The 23,811-nt window shown below is 51.8% G+C and overlaps 5 protein-coding genes across 6 annotated transcripts in view; 3 read left to right on the forward strand and 2 right to left on the reverse strand.

Annotated features, from left to right (window-relative positions):
* Positions 1 to 332: 332 nt before the first annotated feature.
* SLC66A1 (solute carrier family 66 member 1) lies at positions 333 to 2,941 on the reverse strand (the record flags this gene model as incomplete). The annotated part of the gene is made up of 7 exons (XM_079545675.1): positions 333 to 422; positions 635 to 820; positions 1,151 to 1,243; positions 1,321 to 1,475; positions 1,953 to 2,040; positions 2,126 to 2,255; positions 2,772 to 2,941. The coding sequence occupies 7 exons, from the start codon at positions 2,939 to 2,941 to the stop codon at positions 333 to 335; spliced, it is 912 nt and encodes a 303-aa protein (XP_079401801.1).
* A 544-nt stretch (positions 2,942 to 3,485) lies between these two features.
* AKR7A2 (aldo-keto reductase family 7 member A2) lies at positions 3,486 to 7,030 on the forward strand (the record flags this gene model as incomplete). The annotated part of the gene is made up of 7 exons (XM_079545449.1): positions 3,486 to 3,684; positions 4,435 to 4,622; positions 5,119 to 5,223; positions 5,897 to 5,993; positions 6,171 to 6,270; positions 6,653 to 6,782; positions 6,869 to 7,030. 7 exons carry the CDS (start codon positions 3,486 to 3,488, stop codon positions 7,028 to 7,030), a joined length of 981 nt encoding a protein of 326 aa, XP_079401575.1.
* A 696-nt stretch (positions 7,031 to 7,726) lies between these two features.
* Positions 7,727 to 9,490, reverse strand: MRTO4 (MRT4 homolog, ribosome maturation factor; the record flags this gene model as incomplete). Its single annotated transcript, XM_079545541.1, has 8 exons — positions 7,727 to 7,891; positions 8,045 to 8,121; positions 8,394 to 8,545; positions 8,777 to 8,844; positions 8,993 to 9,074; positions 9,159 to 9,262; positions 9,327 to 9,385; positions 9,463 to 9,490. The coding sequence occupies 8 exons, from the start codon at positions 9,488 to 9,490 to the stop codon at positions 7,727 to 7,729; spliced, it is 735 nt and encodes a 244-aa protein (XP_079401667.1).
* Positions 9,491 to 9,678: 188 nt separating this feature from the next.
* On the forward strand, positions 9,679 to 19,093 carry EMC1 (ER membrane protein complex subunit 1; the record flags this gene model as incomplete). 2 transcript variants are annotated; one of them, XM_079545367.1, is made up of 23 exons in its annotated part: positions 9,679 to 9,758; positions 9,830 to 9,954; positions 10,355 to 10,420; positions 10,536 to 10,629; positions 10,962 to 11,090; positions 11,237 to 11,363; positions 11,499 to 11,648; positions 12,002 to 12,169; positions 12,599 to 12,670; positions 13,068 to 13,124; positions 13,370 to 13,492; positions 13,716 to 13,812; positions 14,291 to 14,407; positions 15,336 to 15,535; positions 15,767 to 15,916; positions 16,107 to 16,268; positions 16,485 to 16,604; positions 16,849 to 16,986; positions 17,315 to 17,488; positions 17,643 to 17,853; positions 18,082 to 18,166; positions 18,614 to 18,743; positions 18,914 to 19,093. In XM_079545367.1, 23 exons carry the CDS (start codon positions 9,679 to 9,681, stop codon positions 19,091 to 19,093), a joined length of 2,955 nt encoding a protein of 984 aa, XP_079401493.1. The 2 variants fall into 2 exon arrangements, with proteins under 2 accessions (XP_079401493.1, XP_079401494.1); XM_079545368.1 differs by lacking the exon at positions 13,068 to 13,124.
* A 1,081-nt stretch (positions 19,094 to 20,174) lies between these two features.
* UBR4 (ubiquitin protein ligase E3 component n-recognin 4) overlaps positions 20,175 to 23,811 on the forward strand; it is a gene marked incomplete at its 5' end in the record, with an annotated part of 68,241 nt that continues 64,604 nt past the window's right edge. Inside the window, one exon of the mRNA XM_079545426.1 lies at positions 20,175 to 20,299. Within this exon, the coding sequence (XP_079401552.1) occupies positions 20,175 to 20,299 (125 nt within the window). The remainder of the gene's footprint in view (positions 20,300 to 23,811) is intronic.

Consider the following 23,811-nt stretch of genomic DNA (forward strand, 5'->3'; position numbering starts at 1 on the left):
GCACCTTCCTTTCCTTGTTCCAAGGGGTTCCAGTCGCTGCCCCGTCTTCCAAAAGTCCAAAGGCAGCAACACAAGAACCACACAGTGATGGTCGGCCACCCCACGCCCTCTGCAGGGCTCAGCACAGGGAAAGGCGACCTCCTGAGGTATCTGATTGCTTTCTCGTTGATCCACCACTGGTATCAGAGGGGCTCGAGGTCTCACAGCAGCAGTGCGTGCCACCAGGCCAGGCAGAACGTCTCAGCAGCACCAATCCATCTCTGCCCTGCATCCCCCTTTCCCCAGCACCACGCAGAGAAGAGGACAGGACCAGGAGCGCTGCGGTCACCCTGTCAGCTGTCACCGTGCTCAGCAAGCAGTGCCTCTCGCTCCTCACCAGCGCTGGGCCGTCCTGTGCGATAGGCGAGGAACTGGAACGAGATCTGAGGAGGCCTTAAGGATCTTTGCAAGGTGAGGATCGGCACAACAAGCCTGCAGAGGCCGTCTGCACCGTGAGAGCAATGAGCTGAATGCAGCTATAAGCAAAGCATTCAGCTCTTGCAACACTGCATTAGTTACAAGCGTGGGATGCAGGAAGTCACAGCCCCAAAAACCATCCCCACCCTGAAGGAAAACATGGAGGAGGAAAGGATACGATGACATCCAGGGAGAGGACACCCAGGCTGCCGATGAGCCAGGGCAGGTGATGCAGGATGTAGTCACCTTCGCTCTGCCCTGGCTCCGGGTTCTTCAGCAGCACACTGGTACCATACAGCAAGTTCCCCAGCATCACCAGGGCAAAGAGCAGGAAGGAGACACCGGCCGTGGATTTCCTCCGGTACTGGAAGGAGAGGCTGTGTTACATGGAAATAAGCTCTGAAATGTACTTATCCATTTGGTGTTAATCATCCTGCCACGGGAAAAGAGAAAATGGGAACTGACGCAGTGCTGAGTGCCTTTTGGTTCCCTTTTTGCTGGCAGATGTGGAAAAAAACAAAAGCTCCACGCTGACAATATTGTTAAGTTGGAGGGGAATGAAAATGAATCGGGCTTCAGAGCATGCTGTGACACAGTGAGAAATGAGGGAGCTGCAGCCAGCAAGCAAAGAGGAAGGAAGAAACTCACTGCCCTGTTCAGACCAAGACTTTGTGTGCCTCCTGCCCTCACTTACGTTGGTGTAGATCTGGGGGAGCCGGGAGCAGAGATACAGCACGGAGGAGACGGAGCCGATGGTGAAGCCAATGATCTCAGTCTTGCTGATGGGCTGTGGACAAGGTCAGCCCTGAGCAAGGCCTCACAGCCACCCACAGTGGGACTCCCCCAGCCACCCCCATATCCCACCTCAGGGCCAGGCCCCTCCAGGCCCAAGGAGAGCAGAGATCTCCCTCTGAAGGCCGCAGGATCGAGGGCTGGGCCTGCGTCACGGCTCAGCACCGTGAGGGTCGTGGCTGTTCCCAGCAGGGAGAAGAGGCAGGCGGCGTTGATGGAAGCTGTGGCTGTGGGGAGACAAGTGGGGGATGCTTGAGGTGGGCTGTTCCTTCTGCAGGGCTGGGTCTGGTGCTGGGAGTGAGTCTGAGCCCTCTTATCTCCATCTGCGGCGTTGGGATCCAGCAGTGGGGCATGTGGGTTTTTATCTCAGTGATAAGAGCCATTTGTAACTTAGCAGGGAGGAAACCACTCCTATCTCAGCAGTTTCTGTGGTTTAGGGTTAAAATCACTCCAAGCTTTTTGCTAACTGTTCTGCCATGCTGCCCCAACCCTGCAGCCCACCCAGCTAAGGGACAGGGGTAAGAGGGGCTCTGTTTTTGTCACAGAATGGCTTAGGTTGGAGGGGATCTCAAATATCACCCAGTTCCAACCCCCAACCTGGCCTTGAACACCACAAGGGATGGGGCACCCCACTCCTTGGGGGCGTCCCCAAGGTCCCCTTGCCCCACTTATGTCCCCACAGATGGGCATTAGCCACAGCTCACCTCCTGCACCCCAGTTCTTGGCTTTATAATAACCGTACAGGGAAAGCATCACCAGGTCTGCCAGCACGTAGTACACAGCGGTGTACACCTGCAGAACAAGGATGGCAGCTCTGAGCACACCCAGACCCCAGCCTTGGGGACAGGGGAGCGATGCAGGGCAGAGCTGAGGGTACCTGTAGGGGCAGCTGGTTTGCCAGGAAGGAGCCGATGAGGTTCAGGAGGTCTCCACCGAGCCAGCCCAGCAGGAAGTAGATGGAGAGCGCCCGGTCCATGATGCCTGTCTTGCAGGCTTGGTAGAACTGCCTGCAAGAAGGACACAAAGCATCAGCTCCAACCTGTTCCATACCCCCTGAGGACCTCGTGGGGTTTTTCTCTTGCTCCCAGCACTCAAACGTGAGGCTTGACTGAGAGTGGGGGCAAAAAGCTGGAGCACAGATTGTAACGAGAACTCTAGAATGGCTTGGGTTGGAAGGGTTAGGTTAGAAGGGACCTTAGGGACCATAGAACCACAGGATGGTTGGGTTGGGAGGGTCCTTAAAGATAATGTAGAACCATGGGATGGTTGGGTTGGGAGGGTCCTTCAAGATAATGTAGAACCATAGGATGGTTGGGTTGGAAGGGTCCTTAAAGATAATGTAGAACCATGGGATGGTTGGGTTGGGAGGGTCCTTCAAGATCACACACACACAGGTTGGCTTTGGCTGGAAGCTGCCTCCATTTCCTCCGCACTCAGCACACCCAGACCACCAGAACTCACAACCACGACCCCTTCCTCGTCCCCCACGTCCCTCCAACCCAACCCCAAAGCTGGGCACTCACGGCAGCGCGGCAGCAGCGAAGCAGCCGATGGAGATCAGCCCCAGCAGCGCGCTGCCCACATCGCGCCCGTCCCGTGCGCACTCGCCCAGCAGCCGCAGCACCCAGCGGGCGCCGTCGGGGCAGTCGGAGCCATTGCCGGGTGGAGGCGATGCCCAGAGCCCCTCCGCCATGGGGAAACGCAAAATACGGGCAGAAAAGGAGGTAACGCCTGGAAGAACATTTATGCGTGACGGTCACGGAGCGACCCGACCGAGCTGAGGTTGGCTGTAACGAAGCCCGAACCGCACCATCACCCCCTTACCTCGCTCGCCGCTTTTGGTTTGCTTTTGTTTGTTTGTTTGTTTTTAAGGGGAAAAAGTTACTTTTTGAGAAATCTGCTGCTTTCCAGAAGTTGGGATGTTGTTGTTTTTTGTTGTTGTCTTTCTTTTTCTTTCTGGAAGTTCCGCTCTCCCCAGAAGCGCGCTGATTCCTTACAAACCGCCGGCTTTCGGGGCCAAGCAGCGGCGTTCCGCCAAACTTCGGCTGTTTTTCCCAAATCCGCCCGTTTTCGCGATGAGATCCTGACCCGGCGGGGCCGCACTGCGCACGCGCGCTCTCACATAGCCCCTCCCACTCGCGAAGAGGGCGTGGCCTGACCCTCCTCACGCGCATGCGCAGTGTGGGCACAGCGAGATCCTCCCTCCCGCCCCGCGCATGCGCAGTGGCGGCGGCAAGATGGCGGCGGGCGGAGCGCGGCCGGGGATCGTGCTGGGCGCGATGGAGATGGGGCGGCGCGCGGGCCCTGAGGCGAGCTCCGCCATGTTGCGCGCCTTCCTGCGGCGCGGACACCGCCTGCTCGACACCGCCCATATGTACGCGGGCGGGGAGTCCGAGCGCATCCTCGGCACGCTGCTGGCCGGCGGGGAGCAGTCGGGTACGGGGCGGGTTGTGAGGAGAAAAGCGCGATCTGTGGCGTTATGTGGGGGGAGGTGTCTCCCCCCGGACCCGGGGAGAAGGGAGTCCCTGATTGCTGAGGTAAAAGGGACTGGTTTTGAACGGTTGATCCCTGATTCCAGAGGAGAAGGGCTTTCTTTGCTGGACTGAGGTGTTTCTGAGGTAAAGAGGCCGTGATTTGTATGGTAGAGCCCTGATCCATGAGGAGAAAGGCCTGTCCTGTGCAGCTGGCATCTTCCTGAGAAGGGCTCCGTTTCCGTGGTGGTTCCCATTTCCAGGGCAATCTTCCTGAGGAATAGGGCCTCTGCTCAGCATTTCTGAGAAAAACAGACCTTGGTTTGCATTGCAGAGCTCCTGGTCTGTGAGGAGAAGGGTCCTCCCACTGTGCTGATGTATTTCTGAGGAAAAGGGGCTTCGAATTTTAGGGCAGATCCCAGGGCCTCAAGGAGAAGGGTCTCCTCTGTTATCCTGAGGTATTTCTAAGGAAAGGAGAGCCTGGTTTCTATGCAGACCCCCAATCCCTGAGGAGAAGGACCTCCCTCTGCAGGCTGACGTATTTCTGAGGAAAAGGGCCTTTGATTTTGGGGGCAGACCGTCACCCCAAGGAAGAAGGTCCCACTGACATTGTGTTTCCAAGAAGAACGTGCTTTGAAAGCACCCTGAGCACACTGTACCCCATTCCCATCCGGGTTTGGGAATATCACTGCTCATTCCTCCTTTCCCTTTGCAGTGGAAGTGGCCACCAAGGCCAACCCCTGGGAAGGGAAGACGCTGAAGCCAGAGAGTGTGCGGTCACAGCTGAACACATCCCTGGAGAGGCTGCAGAGGACGAGCGTTGAACTCTTCTACCTCCATGCCCCCGACCACGGGACCCCAGTGGAGGAAACGCTGCGTGCCTGCAATGAGCTGCACAAGGAGGTAAAGCAGAGCTGGGGCTGCTGCTTGTTTCCTTCCTGACACTATTTCAGTGCTTGCTGTGCTCCTATGCAGTGCAGGGTGTGCATGGTGCTCAGGGGAAGGAGGCCAGGTGACCAGGGGAGTGCCAAGAGCTGCAGCACTGCTGCATGTTCACGTGGTGCCCTTTGCTCTCAGGAGCATTGGAAATTGTTGGAACTGATGAACTTTGCTTTCTGCTGTGTTAACTGAGCCAGTTAATGTTATTCTCATAATGGGCAGGGAAGAATTCATCAACTCCATTAGTCTGAGAATTGAAACTGGAAGGTGTGAATTCAAAACATGAAATGAGGGTTATGTTTTTGTCAGGTGTTACATTGCAGTGGGACTAACAGAGAACTCTGGGCTGACTTTCAGTGGTGTCCCCTTCACCATACACGTTTTGCTTTTCATAGGTTTTCATTTCATAGGTAAACTGTTTTTAAAAGCTGGATCTGAATGCTTTTTTGTTCCTCTGCAGGGAAAGTTTAAAGAACTTGGCCTGTCGAACTACGCAGCGTGGGAGGTGGCAGAAATCTGCACCATCTGCAAGTGCAACAACTGGCTGATGCCAACTGTGTACCAGGTGAGGTCTGTGGGAACCCTGTGCTCTGTGTTACAAACACAGGGGAGCTGCTGCAGTTAGCCCAGGGAGTCCTTTTGGGACATGGATTTAGAGAGCTGGGTGAGATCACTTCCCAGAAAGAGCTGAGTGTGTGCTTTGTGCTTGAGTCAGTGACTCTCGTGATGGGGAACTGAAGTAATTGTTGCATTGTTTGCAGTCCTTTAGAAAGTCTGTTCCTAGGGAATTAATCATGTTGTCTGACCTCAATCCACCCTTCTGGGTAAAAGAACTCAGAGAAGGGTGGGGAAGAAGCTGTCCTGGCTTCTTTAAAGCACCATTGATCAAACACCCCTCCACTGTTAAAGGGAATCACATTTCTGAGGAGGAATTTTGCTGCTGCAGTTGTTTGTCTTGGTGAAACGCTGAATAATTTTGCCAGGGTGTGCATCTGCTGCAAGGGCAGATCCCAGGATGTTGGGTTTTGTTTGTGAGCAGCCATTAAAATGAGAGGAAAAGCAGGATGAAGCATAGAAATGCATAACTCTACCCATTAACTGCACTGCTGGCAGGCAGGCTTGGAGTCACTGCTAGATGACACCCTGGTACCACCTGATAAGCAAATCCAGGTCGTGGTTTAGCAGCCAGGATTTGTGCTGGGAGGTCTGAGGCCACCCTGTGCTCTGTCTTTGTGCAGGGCATGTACAACGCAACCACCCGGCAGGTGGAGCTGGAGCTGTTCCCTTGTCTGAGACACTACGGGCTGCGGTTCTACGCCTACAATCCGTTGGCTGGTAGGGGGAGCTGTGACGGGAGGGATGTGGCTGTGGGTAACCGAAAGTGGCCACGGGGTTTGTTAAGGTGTCACCTGGATTGGAGATGCCTGGCTGGGCGCGGAGGCTCGGAGACGAGGCGGTGCCTTGGAAGGCAGTGTAAGAGCTGGTGCTAAACATGCTGCTGACACTTTGCAGGAGGGCTGCTGACTGGGAAGTACAAGTATGAGGACAAAGACACACGTCAGCCCACCGGAAGATTTTTTGGGAATGACTGGGCTCAAGTCTACAGGGACAGGTGTGTCCTGAGCTGATGAACAGGGAGCTGGGGCTGCATTTGAACAAAACCACCCGAATCCTAACGATCAGCTGGGAGGGAACAGAACGGACTGAAGCTCACCCTGTGATTCTGCAGGCTCGTGTCCTTTCTCAGTGATGCTGCCACCCAGGGTTGGGGACACTGAGCACCTCGCTTCCTCCTTTCAGAGGCGGTTGGGCTGTGCCTCGTGACTGAGCTTTGCAGAGCAGTTTTTAGGGTCAGCTTCCCCCTGCCTGGATTGCAGAAGCCTGGGGGCTACAAACAGCTGTACAAAGCTTTTTCAGAGGCCTTTCACGCTTGCTTGGAATTTATGATTCTCGAGGGCAATGATGTTGATTTACTTATTTTTTCCTTCTTGCAGGTACTGGAAGAAGCACAACTTTGAAGGAATTGAACTAGTAGAAAAAGCTCTGAAAGATGCTTATGGTTCCAATGCACCAAGCCTGACCTCGGCCGCACTGCGTTGGTTGTACCACCACTCCAAGCTGCAGGTCAGAGTTGAACAGCATTCAGAATTTGGCTAGGGAGGCAAGCTGGGGTTATTTGGGGATGAACGATTCCCCTTCTGGCTTCACAGGGCGCTCTTGGAGACGCGGTGATCATTGGGATGTCCAACATGGAGCAGCTGGAGCAGAATCTGAACTACAGTGAGGAGGGCCCACTGCTTCCACCTGTAGTGGAGGCGTTTGACAAAGCCTGGAAGCTGACTGCACACGACTGCCCCAACTACTTCCGCTAGACTGGGGAGGGAAGAGCAGGCAGCCGAGCAGTAGGGAGCATAAATGTGAGGCTCTCACCCACGCTGCCCTCGGGGTGGCAGGCTGTGATTTGTCCCGTTAATGGAGCTTTGTAGGACCGGCCGTTCTGTGCCTACGCTGCCCCTGCCAGCACTGCAGGCGTGGGGCCTCGTGCTTTCTCCCCTCGGGGACCTTTCCCCAGCACATGCTGTGATTAAAAATGCACTTAATCAAGGGAAGTGGAGCACATAAGTGAAGGGTTTAGTTCTGCTTTCAGTTAATAACGAATCTTGAGTGTGGATGAGAATAAACCATTTTTTCTAATGCAGTCACTGTCTCTTAACAGCAGAGCTTTAATCTGTTTTCCAGCTCAGAAAAAAACCTGAGCCAAAATGCCTGCAGAGCTAAAACTGACCGTAGTGAAGCAGAACTGTGGCGCAGGGCAGAGCTGGCTCCCCACGAGCTGTGGAGGCCAACTTGGGCCTGAAACGTATCTCCCATTCCTCAGATCCACTGTACTCAATAACAGGCAGCACTGGCAATTTCTGAGAGTTTTATATATGTTTTTATGTAAAAAGTAGTTAGATCATCTTTAAGAATGTCGAGTTAATCGCGGGTCCTGCTGCAGACAGGGAAGGAAAACATCCTCATCTTTCAGCTCTAAAATAGAACTGTCTAGTGTCCGAGCACAAGGACTGCTACAAGTCCTCACTGATGTCAACGTCCTCCTCTTCTTCCTCCTCTTCCTCTTCTTCCTCCTCATCCTCCTCATCTCCTGCAAGTTTCTGGAAGTCTCCGGTCTCAGAATTCCACAGGAATTTGATGGTCACTTTGAACTCTGCCATCTCGTAGCCGAAGAGTTTCTAGGAAAGGACACAGACTCGTCATCCCACCTCGTCATCCCTGCGGCCAGGCCAATGGTACAGATATTAGGTAAGCTGATCGTGAGAACCACACAGAACGGTGCATTTCCCTGGGGCAGTGACTGTGCCTGCAGGGCTGTGTTGCATTCTCACCAGGACCCGTGCTTGCTCGGGGGTCAGAATGTCCCCTTCTTTGCAGACTTCATAATCTGAAAGCAGCGTCACCACTCCTGCAAGAACAAAAGCTCTTGAAACAGCCTAAGAAAACCCACATCTGGCTTCTCAGTGGAACAGTGCATCACTGTTTGCACTGCAGAAGCAGAGCACAGGGCTGGCTTCCTTCCTTCCTGTGACAGCAGTCAGGGAAGGCTGATGCAACAGGAAGAAAACAAGGCTTTGAGCACCAGCTTTTCTCCAAAGCTCAGTCCCAATATATAATGTTCTCCTTAAAAGACTTTGCACAGACTCAGTGCAACAGAAGGGAAGCGGCTCCCTCACGTACCTTTCTTTAAAGCTGTTGGCAATCCCAGCTGTCGCAGCTGAGGCTCCATGGAATGGGGGAACTGCTCCAAGGGCCCCGTGTCCAGGCTGACGGTGTACGTCGCCTTGTTCCCTGCCCTCGCAAAGTCCACCTCCTTGAAGCTGGAGAACCACCTGAGGCAGATTGGCAGAGCTGCAGAAATGGTGGCCCAGGGACATTTTTTGACAGAGCAGAACAAGACGGTGCTGAGCTGTGGGCTTTGTGCTGCGTTCTGCTGATGGAAACGCCCAGAGGACCTGGGTGCAGCTCACGGCGGTGTCGATCAGAGCAGCAGTGAGGGAAGGAGCTGCCTGCGTGCATTGCAGGCTCAGCTGCACAGGGGCTTCACACACACACATACTTACTCATCCACCTCCTCCTTGGTGCGATTGGTGAAGAGGAGACCAACCTCCCCCCTCAGGTGCTTGCTGACCTGTGAGACAGGAGCACAGAGGTGCCGAGGCAGCATTGAGGCTCAGAGTTTAGGCTGGAAAAGACCTTCACGACCACTGCAACCCACCACATCCTGCAGTGCCACACCTACAGCCGTGCCTGTTCTGTTTCCAACTGAGACCCCCCACCTTATGCAGGTTCTCCCGATACTCGCTGCTCGGCTCCCGGCCCAGCGCCACCATCATCACTTTGTTCTTCCCGAAGAAGATCCTACAACGCAGCGGAGAAGATGATGAAGATCAGAAGGCTGCGAGGCCCGTAGTGTCTCAACCCCCACCCCAGCCCTGCGCTCACCGGCTGTGCTTCCAGGCGTTCCGCACGTCCTTCAGCTTGTTGTTCCTCATGTTGGCCACGGAGAAGATGAAGATGTGTTTGTAGGTGTCCACGCATCGCCGCAGCTGCACGACAGCGGTTAGCGGGGCCGGAGGGATCGGGGGGGGGGAGCGGGACAGCACGACTCACCTCAGCGATCAGGGCCTGCTTGGCTTCCAAACCCTTCCTGGGCGTCCGCGTCAGGGACACTGCGGGGAGCGGAGCGGGGGGATGCGGTTAAAGGGGAAGGGGGAGGGGGGCACCGCGGTCCGGGCCGCGCGCTCACCCTTGCGGTCCCGCTTGGACTTCGGCATGGCACCGCCGTGCTTCGAGGCCCCCCGGGCGCCGCGGGGGCTGCCGGGATGTTGTGGGCTGCCCCGCGCGATGCCTGAGCGCAGCCGCACGCCGCTCTCCGTCGAATTCCGCTCAGGCAGCGCGCGGAACAGCCCCGTGAGGCGCGAGGCCCCCGGAGCTCAGCGCGGGGCACGACGGGAGCGCTGTCATGGCGGCGGGGCTGTGGGCGCTGCTGCTGCTGCCGCTGGCGGCCGCCGTGTACGAGGACCAAGTGGGGAAGTTCGACTGGTGAGTGCCGGGCCCACACCGCGGGCTTCTCCCTGCGGCTCGCGCCCGTCTCACGCTGCCCGTCCCCGCAGGAGGCAGCAGTATGTGGGGAAGCTGAAGTTCGCCTCTCTGGAGGCCGCGCAGGGCTCCAAGAAGCTGCTTGTGGGCACCGAGAAGAACGTGGTGGCAGCGCTCAACTCCCGCAGCGGCGAAATCCGTGAGTGGGGCGGGGGGAGCCGGGCACGGGGTGCTCGGGGTGGGCCTGCGGTGCTGCTGAGGGCGGCTGCTCCTGCAGCTGCATTCTGCCGGTGAGTTGTTTGGGGTGGAAAAGAGCTCCTGGATCCCCCGACCCAGCCGACCGTCCCGCTGCCCGTGTCCCTCAGTGCCACATCTCCACACTGAACGCCTGCAGGGATGGTGACCCCACGCCTCCCTGTGCAGCTGTGCCAGCAATCACCGCTATTTCAGAGCAGAGATTGTCCCTGAAACCCAACCTGCACCTCCCACAACGGGCAGTGAGGACACGGCTGTTTGGGAAGTCCCGAGGCTGTGGGTTTGAGAGCAATAACCAACAGCTTCGTTGTGCCCACCTCCTTCTCCCTTTCTGTGTCTCTCAGTGTGGCGCCATGCAGATAAAGCCACCCCTGAAGGAGCGATCGACGCGATGCTGATCCACGGGCAGGGTGAGGAAATCACAGCGGCAGCACACAGGAGCCGTCCTGCTGCCAGAGCTCCCGGCTCTGCTGCCCCGTGCCGGGCACAGCTTCTGGGTTCACCTCCCCTTTGCTCTCTGTGCAGATGCCATCACCGTATCCAGTGCTGGGCGCATCCTGCGTTCCTGGGAGACCAACATTGGAGGGCTGAACTGGGAGACGTCGCTGGACACGGGCAGGTAGTGTTGGTCGGGGCTCTCTCCCACCTTTGTCCCAGAGATAAGTTAGCATTAAGTTAGCAAGCTTAACATACCTGGACTGCAGGACAACAGTTGGGAGATTAGACTCTGAAAATCGGGATGTTGTGAGAACAGCTGGTTGGAGGTTGGATCCAGGGCTCTGTTAACTCCCAGTGATGAAAATGTGGCCTTTGGGCATCTTGCATGCACAGATAATGAAGTGACTCAGAAGCTGTAGGCACTATGGCTATTAAGTGTTCAGCAAAAGGAAAAATTCACCCTGTTTGATAACCTGCAGGCTCTCTAATTTATCACGTCTGACTTATGCTTAGTTTCCAGACCGCGAGTCTGGTGGGGCTGCAGGACGCAGTGAAGTACGTGGCAGTGCTGAAGAAGGCAGCCATCTCCCTGCACTACCTGTCCAATGGGCACCAGAAGTGGGTAGAACACCTGCCAGAAAGGTGAGAATGTGTTTGAAGCAGAAATTTCAGATTCAGAGCCTGACATCTTGGGAGGAAAAGATGCTGCGGTTCCCTCATGTTCTTGAAAAGCTTTGGAAGCGACAACATGAGAAAACGACGCTTCGTGATCTTTGTTTCTCTCACAGTGAGAATACTCAGTACCAGGTGTTATATTCCCGTGGGGCTGGAGTGATCCACGTGCTTGGAGTTGTCCCCCAGAGCCATTTGAAGGTTTTAACGCTCAGAGTGGAGGATGGAGAAGTCATAGAACAGGTAGTGCTCGATTATGGATCCCAAACAGCAAATTTGATACGAATGAACGCAGTGCGTGGAGTTGTGTCAGTGAGTTCATTCTTTAAAGACAGTTTTGCTGTTGACATCTTTGTCTCTTGATGTCTCTCCTGGCAGACCAACGTAGCAGCGCCGTGGCTGACAAGCTTAAATGGAGCCTGCGGTGTGGTGGGGGAGGCAGTGCTGGTGTGTGCAGACACAGCCACTCATTCGCTCTATGTTTGCTCCTTGGAGACTGAGCAGGAGATGAAGCAGATCCCACTGCAGGTAAGCAGTGCTGAGGGACTTCATATGCACTTATCCAGCTGATTTAGTGCCTGCCTGCACCTTGGAGCACAGCGGTTCTCCTACAGGTAACCTGCACACTGACTGAGGATGTGTGTGATCCATAAGTAAGAGGGAGAAAACTGTACGTTGTGTCTGTCTTAAATCAGTTTGTCTGGATTGGTGTTGCCACAGCCTCGCTTCAACAGCAGTCCAGGTCTTATTGCTTTTGCTCTTTGTTTCCCATGATAGACGTAACTTCCTCACAAAGCGTCTCTTGCTGCTGATGAAAGGAAGCGATTCGTTTCACGGGGGAAGAAGTTTTCATGAATGCACGTCTTGTCTTCCTTCCACAGTCACTTGACCTGGAGTTTGCTGATGGCTTCCAGCCCAGGATCTTGGCTACTCAGCCCAGTGTGATCAACGCTTCGAGGACTCAGTTCTTCCTGCAGCTGTCTCCGGGCCACTTCTCTCTGCTGCAGTGCAAACAGGGGCTGCTCAGCCACCTGCGAGACTTCCAGCAGGTAACCAGGAAAAAGGCATTGCACTGGGAGGCCAACAGAGCTTACCGTTCCTTACGACAGCCAAACACCCCTCTGCGTTCCGACCAAGCTGCTGAATTTCTCTTTTCACTTGTGCTCTCTGCTGCAGCATTTGGAAAGCATTTGGTTTTATTTATATCATCTGCTGACACGTTTCCAAGCATTTGTTTAGTTGTGCTTTGTTGCTGACAGCTATCCTGGGTTTGGGGTGAGTGGTTGCTGTGTTTATATTTGAGGAATGTTTTCAGCTTCAGAGAGATTTTCTTGTCACGCAACACAAAACTTGACCATGAAATCTCATCTCCTGTTAGCTGCAGTCTGGATTAATTTGCTACACAGGTAGTTTTTGTTGAGTTTTTGTTTTTTCATGGTGTTGTATGACTTATTGCTGCTCTTTTTCTTTTTTTTCAGGCAGCTCTGGTGAGCTTTGCAACAACTGGGGAGAAGACTGTTGCTGCTGTGCTGACCTGTAGGAACGAACTGGTGGGTACAGCTAGTCAGAAGTGTGTGTTGAGCACAGCTCTGTGATCTGAACGTGCCTTGGGAGTGGGTTCCACACTTGTATTGCTTTTCAGGTCTGGATGATGAGTAACTTTGGAAAGAGTGGGATTTAATGCAGTGGTAATGCATGCAGATGTTGGTTACACCCAGATAAGGCTCACCTTGTCTGAACTGTTGGTATGCAATGCAGAAGCCCACCTTACTGATCTGCAGCAGATTTCAGTTCTTATGGGCTCTGAGCTGAGCACAGCCTCGTTTTTAGCAGCACTGTCTGCTGTTTGCAGAGCCAACCTGAGACTTGTCAAGCACACAAAGCACTTTATTTATCATTCTCTCATGGTGTGTGGAGCCACGTTACCTCCTGTCTTCCTCGTTTCAGAAACCTGGAAGTTCTGACGGCCTTCATGGAAGTGCTCTGGAGGATCCCCAGAAACAAGTATGAGGGGGGTCGTTCCCATATGCAGTAGAAGTTCTTGACAGTCCCTTTCCTTCCTTTGCTTGTGGGAACATAGAGCATAGAAGATGTTAAACCTGGGTTTTGGAGGCTGATGTTTCACGCCAGCTCCAGATAAATAATCTAAAAGCATTTTGAAGCCATAGTTCTTGCTCACGTGAGATTCTGCTGCAGAATTTGGTGTGACAGGTGAGTTTATCTCAGTGTTTTTCTGCACGATGTTACAGGAATCCTTAACCTGTTCCAATCAAACCTACAACATCAATCTTTACCTGGTTGAAACTGGACAAAGGTTGCTGGATACCACGATTACCTTTAACCTGGAGCAGAACGGTGCCAAGCCAGAGCAGGTGAGTGGGAAAAGATTGCTTCAATGCTGTGATCTGTGGAGCCTGCAATGCCCTTCATACCCTGACGTGGCATCATTGGTAGGGCTGTTGAGATCAGGTGAAAAGATCACTGCATGCAGCTGTGCTGTTTGCTCTTCTTTCACCTGAGAGTTCGCTTTTATCCAGGCAGATGCTGTGATCACAGACCTGACTGCTTGGTTTACTCTTTTTCTTTTTCCCTCAGCTCTATATCCAGGTTTTCCTGAAGAAGGATGACTCGGTGGGCTACCGAGCCTTGGTGCAAACAGAAGACCACATGCTGCTGTTCCTCCAGCAGCCAGGTGATTGGCACAAACAGCAAACCTGGCCTGGGTTTTACCAGCAACCTTCTTGTTCTGGAGGAGAAGAAAACTCCAGTGCTGTAGAACCCAGGCCCCATGTTTTAGGATTGCTTTCTTTGGAAACTGATATGCTGTGGAAGATACTGCAGTCTTGCATCATCTTTCAGCCTCAAAAGATGCCTCAGCTAGGACAGCTGTTCTGCTGTGCTCTTTGTACAGGGAGAGCCTGTCAATTTTATGGTGTTTTATTTTTAGTTTAGGGTGTTGGGTTTTTTTCTGGGAGGGTGAGGGCACAGATTTCAAACATGTTACCGTAGGGTGAGTCTGAGCCATGTTGTAGATCTTGGTGTTTCTGCAGATAACACATATTTGCAGGAAGGGCTGGAGGTCCATCTCAGGGATGGGAATGTCCCAGGGCTTATGTCCTTACGCTTCATTTTGATTTTTCCAATATCCTGTACTTGGTTTTTTTAACCAGGAAAGGTTGTGTGGAGCAGAGAGGAGTCGCTGGCAGAAGTGGTGAGCTTGGAGATGGTGGATCTGCCTCTGACGGGTGCACAGGCTGAGTTGGAGGGAGAATTTGGGAAGAAAGCAGGTGAGCCATAGACTAATGGAATCACCCTTCAGCGTATGAGCCTGTTCGTTTTTCTCCCTGAAGAAATATATCACTTTCTTTCTCCTCTGAACTCTGATTAAGATTCAAATTTCCCCTCCTGGCAATTAAAGCGAGCAGAAATAAACCCATTTCTGCCTTGACTTTTAAGTCTGATGCCAAAGGCAGAGGACACAAACGTATTGCAGTCAGAACCGATCACCATCTGTGGGTGATTTCCACCACTCCCCCTAAACATTTCCCTTTGATCCCCTTAGAGAGCCCTTTCTGGAAGACCCATTTGCAATAGCTTTTGTTTTTGCTTTGTTTTATTCTTCTCGCTGTCCTGGATGCAGCTATTCAAGGTAACCTCAGACTGCATGCAGTGTTTTCTAATTGCTTCTAACTAACATTTCTCAGTGGAACTTGATTTTCTTTCTGTTTGCATTCCTAATAGTGAAATACACTTCATGCCTGGTGTTTTGCTTCTTTCAAGTAGCTGAATATCAACTCTTATTGGACAGAATGGTGGTTTTTGATGTGTTTGGTTTTTTTTATCTTAACAATCATTTCTATTGATCTGAGTGATGGATGTAGAGGGAGATGCAGACCTCACAGGTTGGTTAGCTTCAGGAGGACACGAGCAAGAAGGGATATTAAAGAAGAGGTTATGCTCTCTAGATGAGGGTTTGCTTTCAGTTGATAAGAGCATATCTGGGGCTGAGATGTAAGGGGGAAAAGGTTGGTAAAAGCCAGAGGGTCTGTGACAGAAATGGGTATAAATCTGCTGCTCTGGAGGGAAAGGCAGAGGAAAGCAGGTGGTGTAAATTCATGCATGGCAGCGTTTCTTCTCCTTGCTGAGGCTGTAATCTCAGATATGGAGGGGGATGTGGGTGATTTCCCTTCGTTACCACCACTGGTCTGTTTGCAGATGGATTGCTGGGGATGTTTCTGAAGCGGCTGTCCTCCCAGCTCATCCTGCTGCAAGCCTGGACTGCTCACCTTTGGAAGATGTTCTACGATGCCAGGAAACCCCGGAGCCAGATTAAAAATGAGATTAACATTGACAATCTAGCCAGGGATGAGTTCAACCTCCAGAAAATGATGGTGATGGTCACTGCTTCAGGAAAGGTGAGGAAGCCAGAGCAGTACTCTGTTTCTAGACTGCAGTGAAGAGCCTCAGTGCTGAATTTCCCCCGTTTTTACCTGGGTTTTGAGAATAATGTCTCGAAGATGTGCAGAGTACATTGTGGTAGCTTTGAGGAGGAACTGAAACTCTTATTTCGTACCCCAAAAGAAGGTGCAGTGCTTGAATGTGAGAGCAGTGTTCTTAACTTTTGGTTTTGCTCTATCTCTGCTCAGCTTTTTGGCATTGAAAGCAGTTCTGGCACCATCCTATGGAAGCAGTACCTCAGGAACGTGAGACCGGGTGCCTCCCTCAAGCTGATGGTCCAAAGAACAACAGCCCACTTCCCCCACCCTCCACAGTGCACCTTGCTTGTTAAGGATAAGGTTGGTCCCTCTCCTCCGTCCCTCAAAGCATGGTGTCTCATTAGAGAAATGACTTCAGTGCTAAACAGAATGCTCTGATGGAGCAGCTGAATTCTATTCTTTTGAATAATGAACAGTGGCAGATAACTGGGAGGAAACCAGCTCTTTTGTCTGTCTTAGATAAAGTTCTGCATCTTGTTTTGGTTCTTAGGAAACCAAAATGAGCTTTCTGTACGTCTTTAACCCCATCTTTGGGAAGAGGAGCCAAGTAGCACCCCCTGTTTTGAAGCGTCCAGTTCTTCAGACTTTGCTTCTGCCTATTATGGATCAAGACTACGCCAAAGTACTGCTTCTGATCGATGATGAGTACAAGGTAAATTGCTTTGCCTGGAGACAGTTTTCAGTGATTCCGTTTCCTTTGGGAGCAGAACAACAACAAAAATTGCCGTTAAGTCCCATTTTACCCAAAACTAGGGGGCTATTCTGGTAAGGCAGACCTCATCCTCCTTAACTGATTCAAAGTAATCTGCTGTGTTTTCTGTTTGCCTGTTCATTTTTCACCTCTTCCCATTGTTCTTTGCTTTCCCAGGTTACAGCTTTCCCAGCAACTAAGAATGTTCTTCGCCAGTTGGAAGAAATGGCCCATTCCATCTTCTTTTATCTAGTGGATGCCGAGCAGGGAAAGCTCTCTGGGTTCAGGCTGAAAAAGGTATGGAAGGAATATGACAATCTAAACGATGTCACCTTCTTAAATGCTGTTTGGGTAACAGTAGATTACTTGGTTTATTGTTTTTTGCTTGGAATAAAAGCACTTCAGCTGACTTGAAAATTCTTTCAAGCTTTAAAACGTGTCTCAGAAGCATTAAAAAGGAAGCTCCTCATGTCTTACTGGTTGAGGTGGTGTCTGGTGAGGACAGATAAACTTTACCACGTGGTGCTTTTTTTCCTTGCAGGACTTGACAACAGAGGAGAGCTGGCAGGTGGCCATACCCACCGAAGTACAGAGGATAGTGACAGTGAAAGGGAAGAGATCCAGTGAGCACGTGCACTCCCAGGGCCGTGTGATGGGAGACCGCAGTGTTCTCTACAAGGTGCCGTGGGAGCTTTCTGCTGATGCAAGATTTCGGCATTTGTGGACACTGCTTTGAGCCTTTGCCACTTTGTTATTTCTTTCTATTTATATGCATCAGTATCTCCCATCTTCCCAAACAATGCTAATTGTGTTGCAGGTTTCTTCGGCAGTTTTTTTTTTCTTGCTGCAGTTAACTCAGGCATCAAATGATGGGGAAACTGCTTGATTTCTCCCTCTTTGCTCTAATAGGACAATTGGTGATATGCCTAGCTCAAGGTGAAAGGCAGATAAATGCAGTGCCTGGGAGGTGAGGATCTTACCTGATTCTTCTTTTCTTGCTGCTACAGTCCTTGAATCCAAACCTGCTCGCAGTGGTGACAGAGAGCACCGACACGCACCACGAGCGCACTTTTGTCGGGATATTTCTGATTGATGGAGTCACAGGCAGGATCATCCACTCATCAGTACAGAAGAAAGCCAAGGGACCTGTCCACATCGTCCACTCAGAGAACTGGGTGGTGGTAAGGAGCGTTATTCTGTTCTTACTCTTGATTTTTAGGAGCTAGGGGGCAATTGCCAAACTTAACTGGAGAAGACTTTTGAACATCATCAGTGATTTCCTGCTACATCTTTGCTGTTGTGCCCTGCGTTCCTAAAATCCTACTCTCATTTCAGTACCAGTACTGGAACACAAAGGCACGTCGGAATGAGTTCACTGTGCTGGAGCTGTATGAGGGCACAGAGCAATACAACGCCACGGCCTTCAGCTCCCTGGACCGCCCCCTCTTACCTCAGGTCCTCCAGCAGTCGTACATCTTCCCCTCTGCCATCAGTGCTATGGAGGCCACCATCACTGAGCGAGGCATCACCAGCCGTCATTTGCTGAGTAAGTGCTTGCTGCTCTGGTCTGAACATGGCGGTTATTCTTGCATCAGTCAGGCACTGTGCTCAAAACCAGGCCAGTGTGCTTCTCTGGCCAAGATCTTGCTTGCCTGTGGGCTGCCCTGGATTCCTGGCAAGTGCTAGAATGTGCACTAGGAGGGTGTTTGTATTACCTATTAGAAAATGCTGTCAGAACGGATGGTTTTTAAGATTCATTTCTTCTAACATGCAGTCGGACTTCCCTCCGGTGCCATCCTCTCCCTTCCCAAGGCTCTGCTGGATCCTCGCCGACCAGAGATCCCCACAGAGCAGAGCAGGTAAGGAAGGCACAGCAGCTGTTATTCCTGTTTGAAGATGGATAGATTTTGTGTATAATAAGAGAACGTGATGTAGTGTTCAGATGTGGGGCAATTCTTGCAGGAATTTAAGTGAAGCTGCTTTGTTCCCTGTATGTGACAATGGAATATATGTAATACAGCAGGTCTTATCATCAGCAAAAACCCTAAGAGACAAAAGTTTGAGTAACTGGCTGTTAGAGTGACACATAAAACATTAGAACCCTAAAAGGAAGCTGCTGCAGTGCAGTCTGACCCATCTGGCGTACTTGATTGCTTTCTTGCAGCAAAAACAAATCTGCACTAGAGCAGAGCTGTTCATTTTGCTGTTTTAGGGCAGTAGGCTGTGCTGATCAGATGAGGAACTGCAGATGATGTCCTTTGCACGCTGTTTGGATGGGTTATGATATCTCTTTAAATGCCTTTCAGAGAAGAGAACCTGATTCCCTATTCCCCAGATGTGCAGATCCACGCTGAGAGGTTTATCAACTACAATCAGACCGTATCCCAAATAAGAGGGATTTACACAGCCCCCTCTGGTCTGGAGTCTACTTGTTTGGTGAGCACAAGGCAGCAGCTTCTGTGTGGAATTGTGCAGTTTGTGGGGAGAGCAGCAGGCACTTCTGATCATGTGGCTGCTCAGCACTCCGTAATTCCTTCTTTCAATCACAACTGCAGATATAGGATGATTATTTTATGAAATACCAGCTCATGATGATGTCTCTTTAGGTTGTGGCTTACGGCCTGGACATCTACCAGACCCGTGTGTACCCCTCAAAGCAGTTTGATGTCTTGAAAGATGACTATGACTACGTGCTGATCAGCAGCGTCCTCTTCGGGCTGGTGTTTGCCACAATGATCACAAAGAGACTGGCCCAAGTGAAACTGCTGAACCGTGCCTGGCGGTAGGGCTGCAGTCACAGAACAGTGGGGCTGGGAATGGCACCTGAGGACTGTTCTGGCTGAGGATCTGCGACCCAGCAGGGCTGTGGAGTTGTTAGAAATTCCAGCTGGAGTGACTGCAATGGCTGCAAAACATCTTGCATTTTTACTGGAAGATACTTGAGAAGAGCTCGTGCTGCCTGTAAAGAAATGGAAGAGAAGCGGTGGAGAGACACCGTAATGTAATGACTTTAAAATCTCCCACACCTCCCAGCAATCTCAGTTAAAGCCCTAAAATCTGCAACCTTCTTCTTTTCCTGATTTTAATGAAGGTAATACCGAGAATGTATCTTTGAGGGCCCCCTGCTGCCTCAGAGCCCGCTGTGCCCGGACCTTGGGTGTGTGTGAGATGTGAGGATGAGATGAGATGAAATGAAAAATGAAATGAAATGAAACGAAACGAAATGAAATGAAATGAGCATACAGCTCATTTCATTCACAAGGCTAAAAGTTTCCCACCTGCCCATGGAAAACTGCCTCTTAATTAAATTGATGGGGTGTGGGAGCACTTGGAATGTAAAATCTCACCACGTTCTTTATTTATTACGATTAAAACATTACTTTCTTCCGGTTTTTAAATGTTTCTGCATTGAAACTGTAACACAGTGTACAACTGTGGGCCTGTTAAACACGAAAAGCACCACTGGGACGTGGTTTCTGGCAGCACAGATCCACTTCTCAGCAGGGTTCGGACCCGCAGCCTCTGTGGGGCTTCTCATCTCCGTGTGAGATTTCAAACCCCCCTCAGCACCCCCTGAGGCTGTGATTGGCGCCGCCTCCTTCCCGCCTTCAGTTGTGCGCATGCGCCGCTAACCGCGCGCAGTACCGCGCATGCGCCACCCCTAATCCTGCTGACTCACGTACTGCACAGGCGCATAGGCTCGCCGTTCCTCCTCCAATCAGGGTGCTGGACGCGCGCATGCGCTTTGCCTCACTTCCTGTCTCGCTGCTCGCAGTGGGGGGGGCGCTTCCGGCCCGTTCCTTCCCCCCCCCCCCCCCCCCCTCCCCCCGGCCGCCGCCGCCCCCCCCGGCGCAGCACAGCGGCAAGATGGCGGCGGGCGGCGGCGCGGCGGAGCCGGGCTGGGAGGTGGCGGTGCGGCCGCTGCTCTCTGCCTCCTACTCGGCCTTCGAGATGAAAGAGCTCCCTCAGCTTCTCGCCTCCGTTATCGAGAGGTGAGGACGGCAGCCGCGGGGTGGGCACCGGGCCTTGCTTCCCTTCAGGCTGTGTGCGGCCCTGAGGTGTTTTGGCTGGGCTGCGTGGGGCCGCTCCTCGGTGCTGTGTGCGTGGTTGGGTCCCTCGGTGTAAGAAAGGCGTTGGGGCTCCAAAGAGTGGAGCTGAGAGGCGTGTGTGCTACGGGGAGCTGAGGGAAGGGGGTGGGTCGGGCTGGGGAAGGGGAGGCTCTGAGAACTCATCGCTTTACGGCTCCTAGAAGGAGGCTGTGCTGAGGTGGGATCGGCCTCTGCGCTTCTCCGGTGATAGGATGGGAGGGAACGGCCTCGGGTTGCTGCACCAGAAGAGCAGTGATGTGCTGGCACGGGGGTCACCGGCCATGGAGGTGTTCGGTATGGAGATGTGGCATTCAGGGATGTTGCCAGTGGTTACACGGGGTGGGTTGGGGTCGGACGTGGTGACCTTGGAGGACTTTTTCCAACCTGAGCCATTCCTTGAAATGCTGCTGGGAGAGGTGTGCTTCCTCCCCTGGCGTTGAGGAAACCCTGTAGAACTGTGGAGTCCTGCAGGGCGGAAGATTTTGTCACGCCTAGTGCAGAGGAAAAAATAGCTCATTACTGTGCAGAACCGTGCTCTGCTGTTCTAAGAAACAGCCTGTCTATAGATTTTTCATTGAAAGATGCACTCTTTGTCACTTTTTTTAGAAGATCAGTAGTGAGGGGGTTGGCATCCCAGGCATCCATACAAACTGGATGGAGCGGTCCTTGAGAGCAGCCCTGTGGAGAAGGACCTGGGGGTCTTGATAGATGAAACACTTAACAAGAGCCAGCAAATGGGATCCTGGGCTCCATCAGAAGAGGGGTGGACAGCAGGGACAGGGAGGTGATTCTCCCCCTCTACTCTGCTCCTGTGAGGCCCCATCTGGAATACTGCATCCGAGTGTGGAGCCCCCAGTACAAATAAGACAGGGAGCGGTTGGAGAGGGTCCAGAGAAGGGCCATGAAGATGATCAGGGGACTGGAGAACCTCCCCTATGAAGGCAGGCTGAGAGAGCTGGGCTTGTTCAGCCTGGAGAAAAGAAGGCTGCAGGGTGACCTCATTGCAGCCTTTCAGTACCTAAAGGGAGCCTACAAACAGGAGGGCAATCAACTCTTGGAAAGGGTTGATAACAGCAAGACAAGGGGAAATGGTTTGAAGTTGGGGGAGGGGAGATTTAGGTTGGATGTCAGGGAGAAGTTCTTTGTTATGAGAGTGGTGACGTGCTGGAACAGCTGCCCAGAGAGGCTGTGGATGCCCCGTCCATCCCTGGAGGTGTTCAAGGCCAGGACGGGGCCCTGGGCAGCCTGGACTGCTATGAAATGTGGAGGTTGGTGGCCCTGCACGTGGCAGGGGTTTGGAGACTCATGATCCTTGAGGTCTCTTACAACCCTGGCCATTCTGTAGTGCTGGTTGGTCCACAGTGTGGTTGGGCGTCCTGGTGCTACAACAGTGAAATCGCCAACGTTGTTTGCTTCAAAATGAATTAAGATGCTCCTTTTCTTGATAGTTCTTCTATTCCCAAGTTTAAGAATTATCAACTCCCTGACATCCTCTTATTAGAAGATATACTCAGGAATGAATAGATGTTGGTCTCATTTCTTGACAAAGGTCATAGGAGTACTAACATAGAAACACCCAGCTGCAGAGGAACACAGTTTAGAGTCTGTGACAGTCAGATGATGCTGATTTTTCAGGAAAGGTTTTCAGTAGTGAGAGAACTGCACCTGCTGTTGTACCTTTCTGTGGTGGAGGGTGTTTTGTGCTGCTGCCTTACATAAAGGGTCTATTTCTGGCTGGTTGAGATTTGGAAGCAGAAGTGAGAACGAGGTGGTATTCGTTGCTGAAGTGTTATATTGATGGCTGGCTTCTTAGTTAGCATGAGTAATGATTTTCCCTGGTAAGCAGTGTTATTTAAGCAATAAATCACAGCACAGTAGCCTGAAGTTGTTATCAAGTGTCACTATATATATATATGTATATACATATACAGTATAACACTTGAACACATGACAGGTTAAGCTGTTACCTTTTTTCTTGTTATTTGCAAGGACTTGATGACGATGATTAGCAGACAGGTGCCTTCCACTTTGCACTGCTCTAACAAGACCACAGCTCGTTTAAATAAATCTCAAACCTCGTATTGTCCAGTTGGGATGAAAATGCCTGTCTGGTTCAAGTATCTGCACTTTTCTGTTCTTGTCCCTGCAGGTATTGTGTGTTGCTCAGCTTGACAGTGAGCTCATTTGGAGCTGCCAATTTCTTCTGTCCTCCGTTACTCCCAAACTGTTCTAATTTCTTCTCTTAAAATACATTGTGTGCACCTACAGCCCCTTATTTAGAGCTGGCTGTAAAGCAGAAGGTGAGCAAAATGAGCGTCTGACAGCAGCACGAATGCGTTGGCGCATCCAATGTCTGCTAGTGCTGGTTGTTGCCAAGCCTGAGGAATCGTCCCTTTGGTTGGGAGTGGAGCCTCTGCCTCCCAGCAGCTCCCCTGAATTGAGGTCTTTTTCCCAGAGGTGGAGGAGCCGCTGTTTTCAGAAGCAGAGTGAAGCTGTCGTGCCATCTTTTCATCCAACTCGCTCATTGCCTGAGCGTTTCTGCCATCTGCAAATGGGAAGGCAATTAATTTAAGTATTTAATGAGCGGACTTCCACACCACTTTGTTGTGTTGGAGGACTCGTGGGCTGGCCTAGCCCTGCAGGCAGAGCTCTGCTTCTCACTGTGGCCGCCTTCAGGTTGGTGCAGATGGGACGTGGGGCGAAGCCTTCCCACAGCTGCCTTCAGTGTGTCATCTGTGCAAAGCATGGACGCTCTCTGTGGCCAGCAGGCCTCACAGGGAAACCTCAGAGATTTGACTGTACTGACACATCTTTTGCTTTACAGTTTTTACTTTAGCTTTGAGTTGACACTGAATTTTCACTTGGTGTTGATTTGTGTGCAGGGAAAGAACGGCAAACGGCTGTAAAGCTCTGAAATCACCACCCTCTGCCCACGAGGCTGATGACAGCAGATGCATTCTTTTGGACTCTGTGCTACCTGCCAAAACTCTTTGCTCCTCTGCTTGTGCACATGCCGCATTGAGTATTTGTTGTTGTTATGCAATGGGCTGTTTTGATCCTTCTGTTTTGCAGAATTGCATAAACTGCTGTTGGCTCTGCCTTGTCAGAATGGGAATGCCTGTGCTGCAGCCCTGGCATCAGCAGAACAAACAGCCCCAACTTTACGGGCAGCTGACTTTAGAGGAACTTAAAGATTAATGAAAGCTGACAGGAGGGTGATTGTTGGAGAGGCTGACTTCTGGTGATGTAAAGGAAAAGTACTGGCCATACTGGGGGCTGGTTTCTTAAACTTCCAGTGCAGGCAGTAATTCTGATGCCCTGATCTGTCTCCTGCTGCAGGACTCAAGCTTGAGGATACACAAATGGGACGCAGGACAAGATGCTGTCCTCAACACTTTGATTTGGAAAGAGCGTGT

This window comes from Tetrao urogallus (genome assembly GCF_951394365.1).
Source record: "Tetrao urogallus genome assembly, chromosome: 21".
NCBI classification, from domain to species: Eukaryota; Metazoa; Chordata; class Aves; order Galliformes; family Phasianidae; genus Tetrao; species Tetrao urogallus.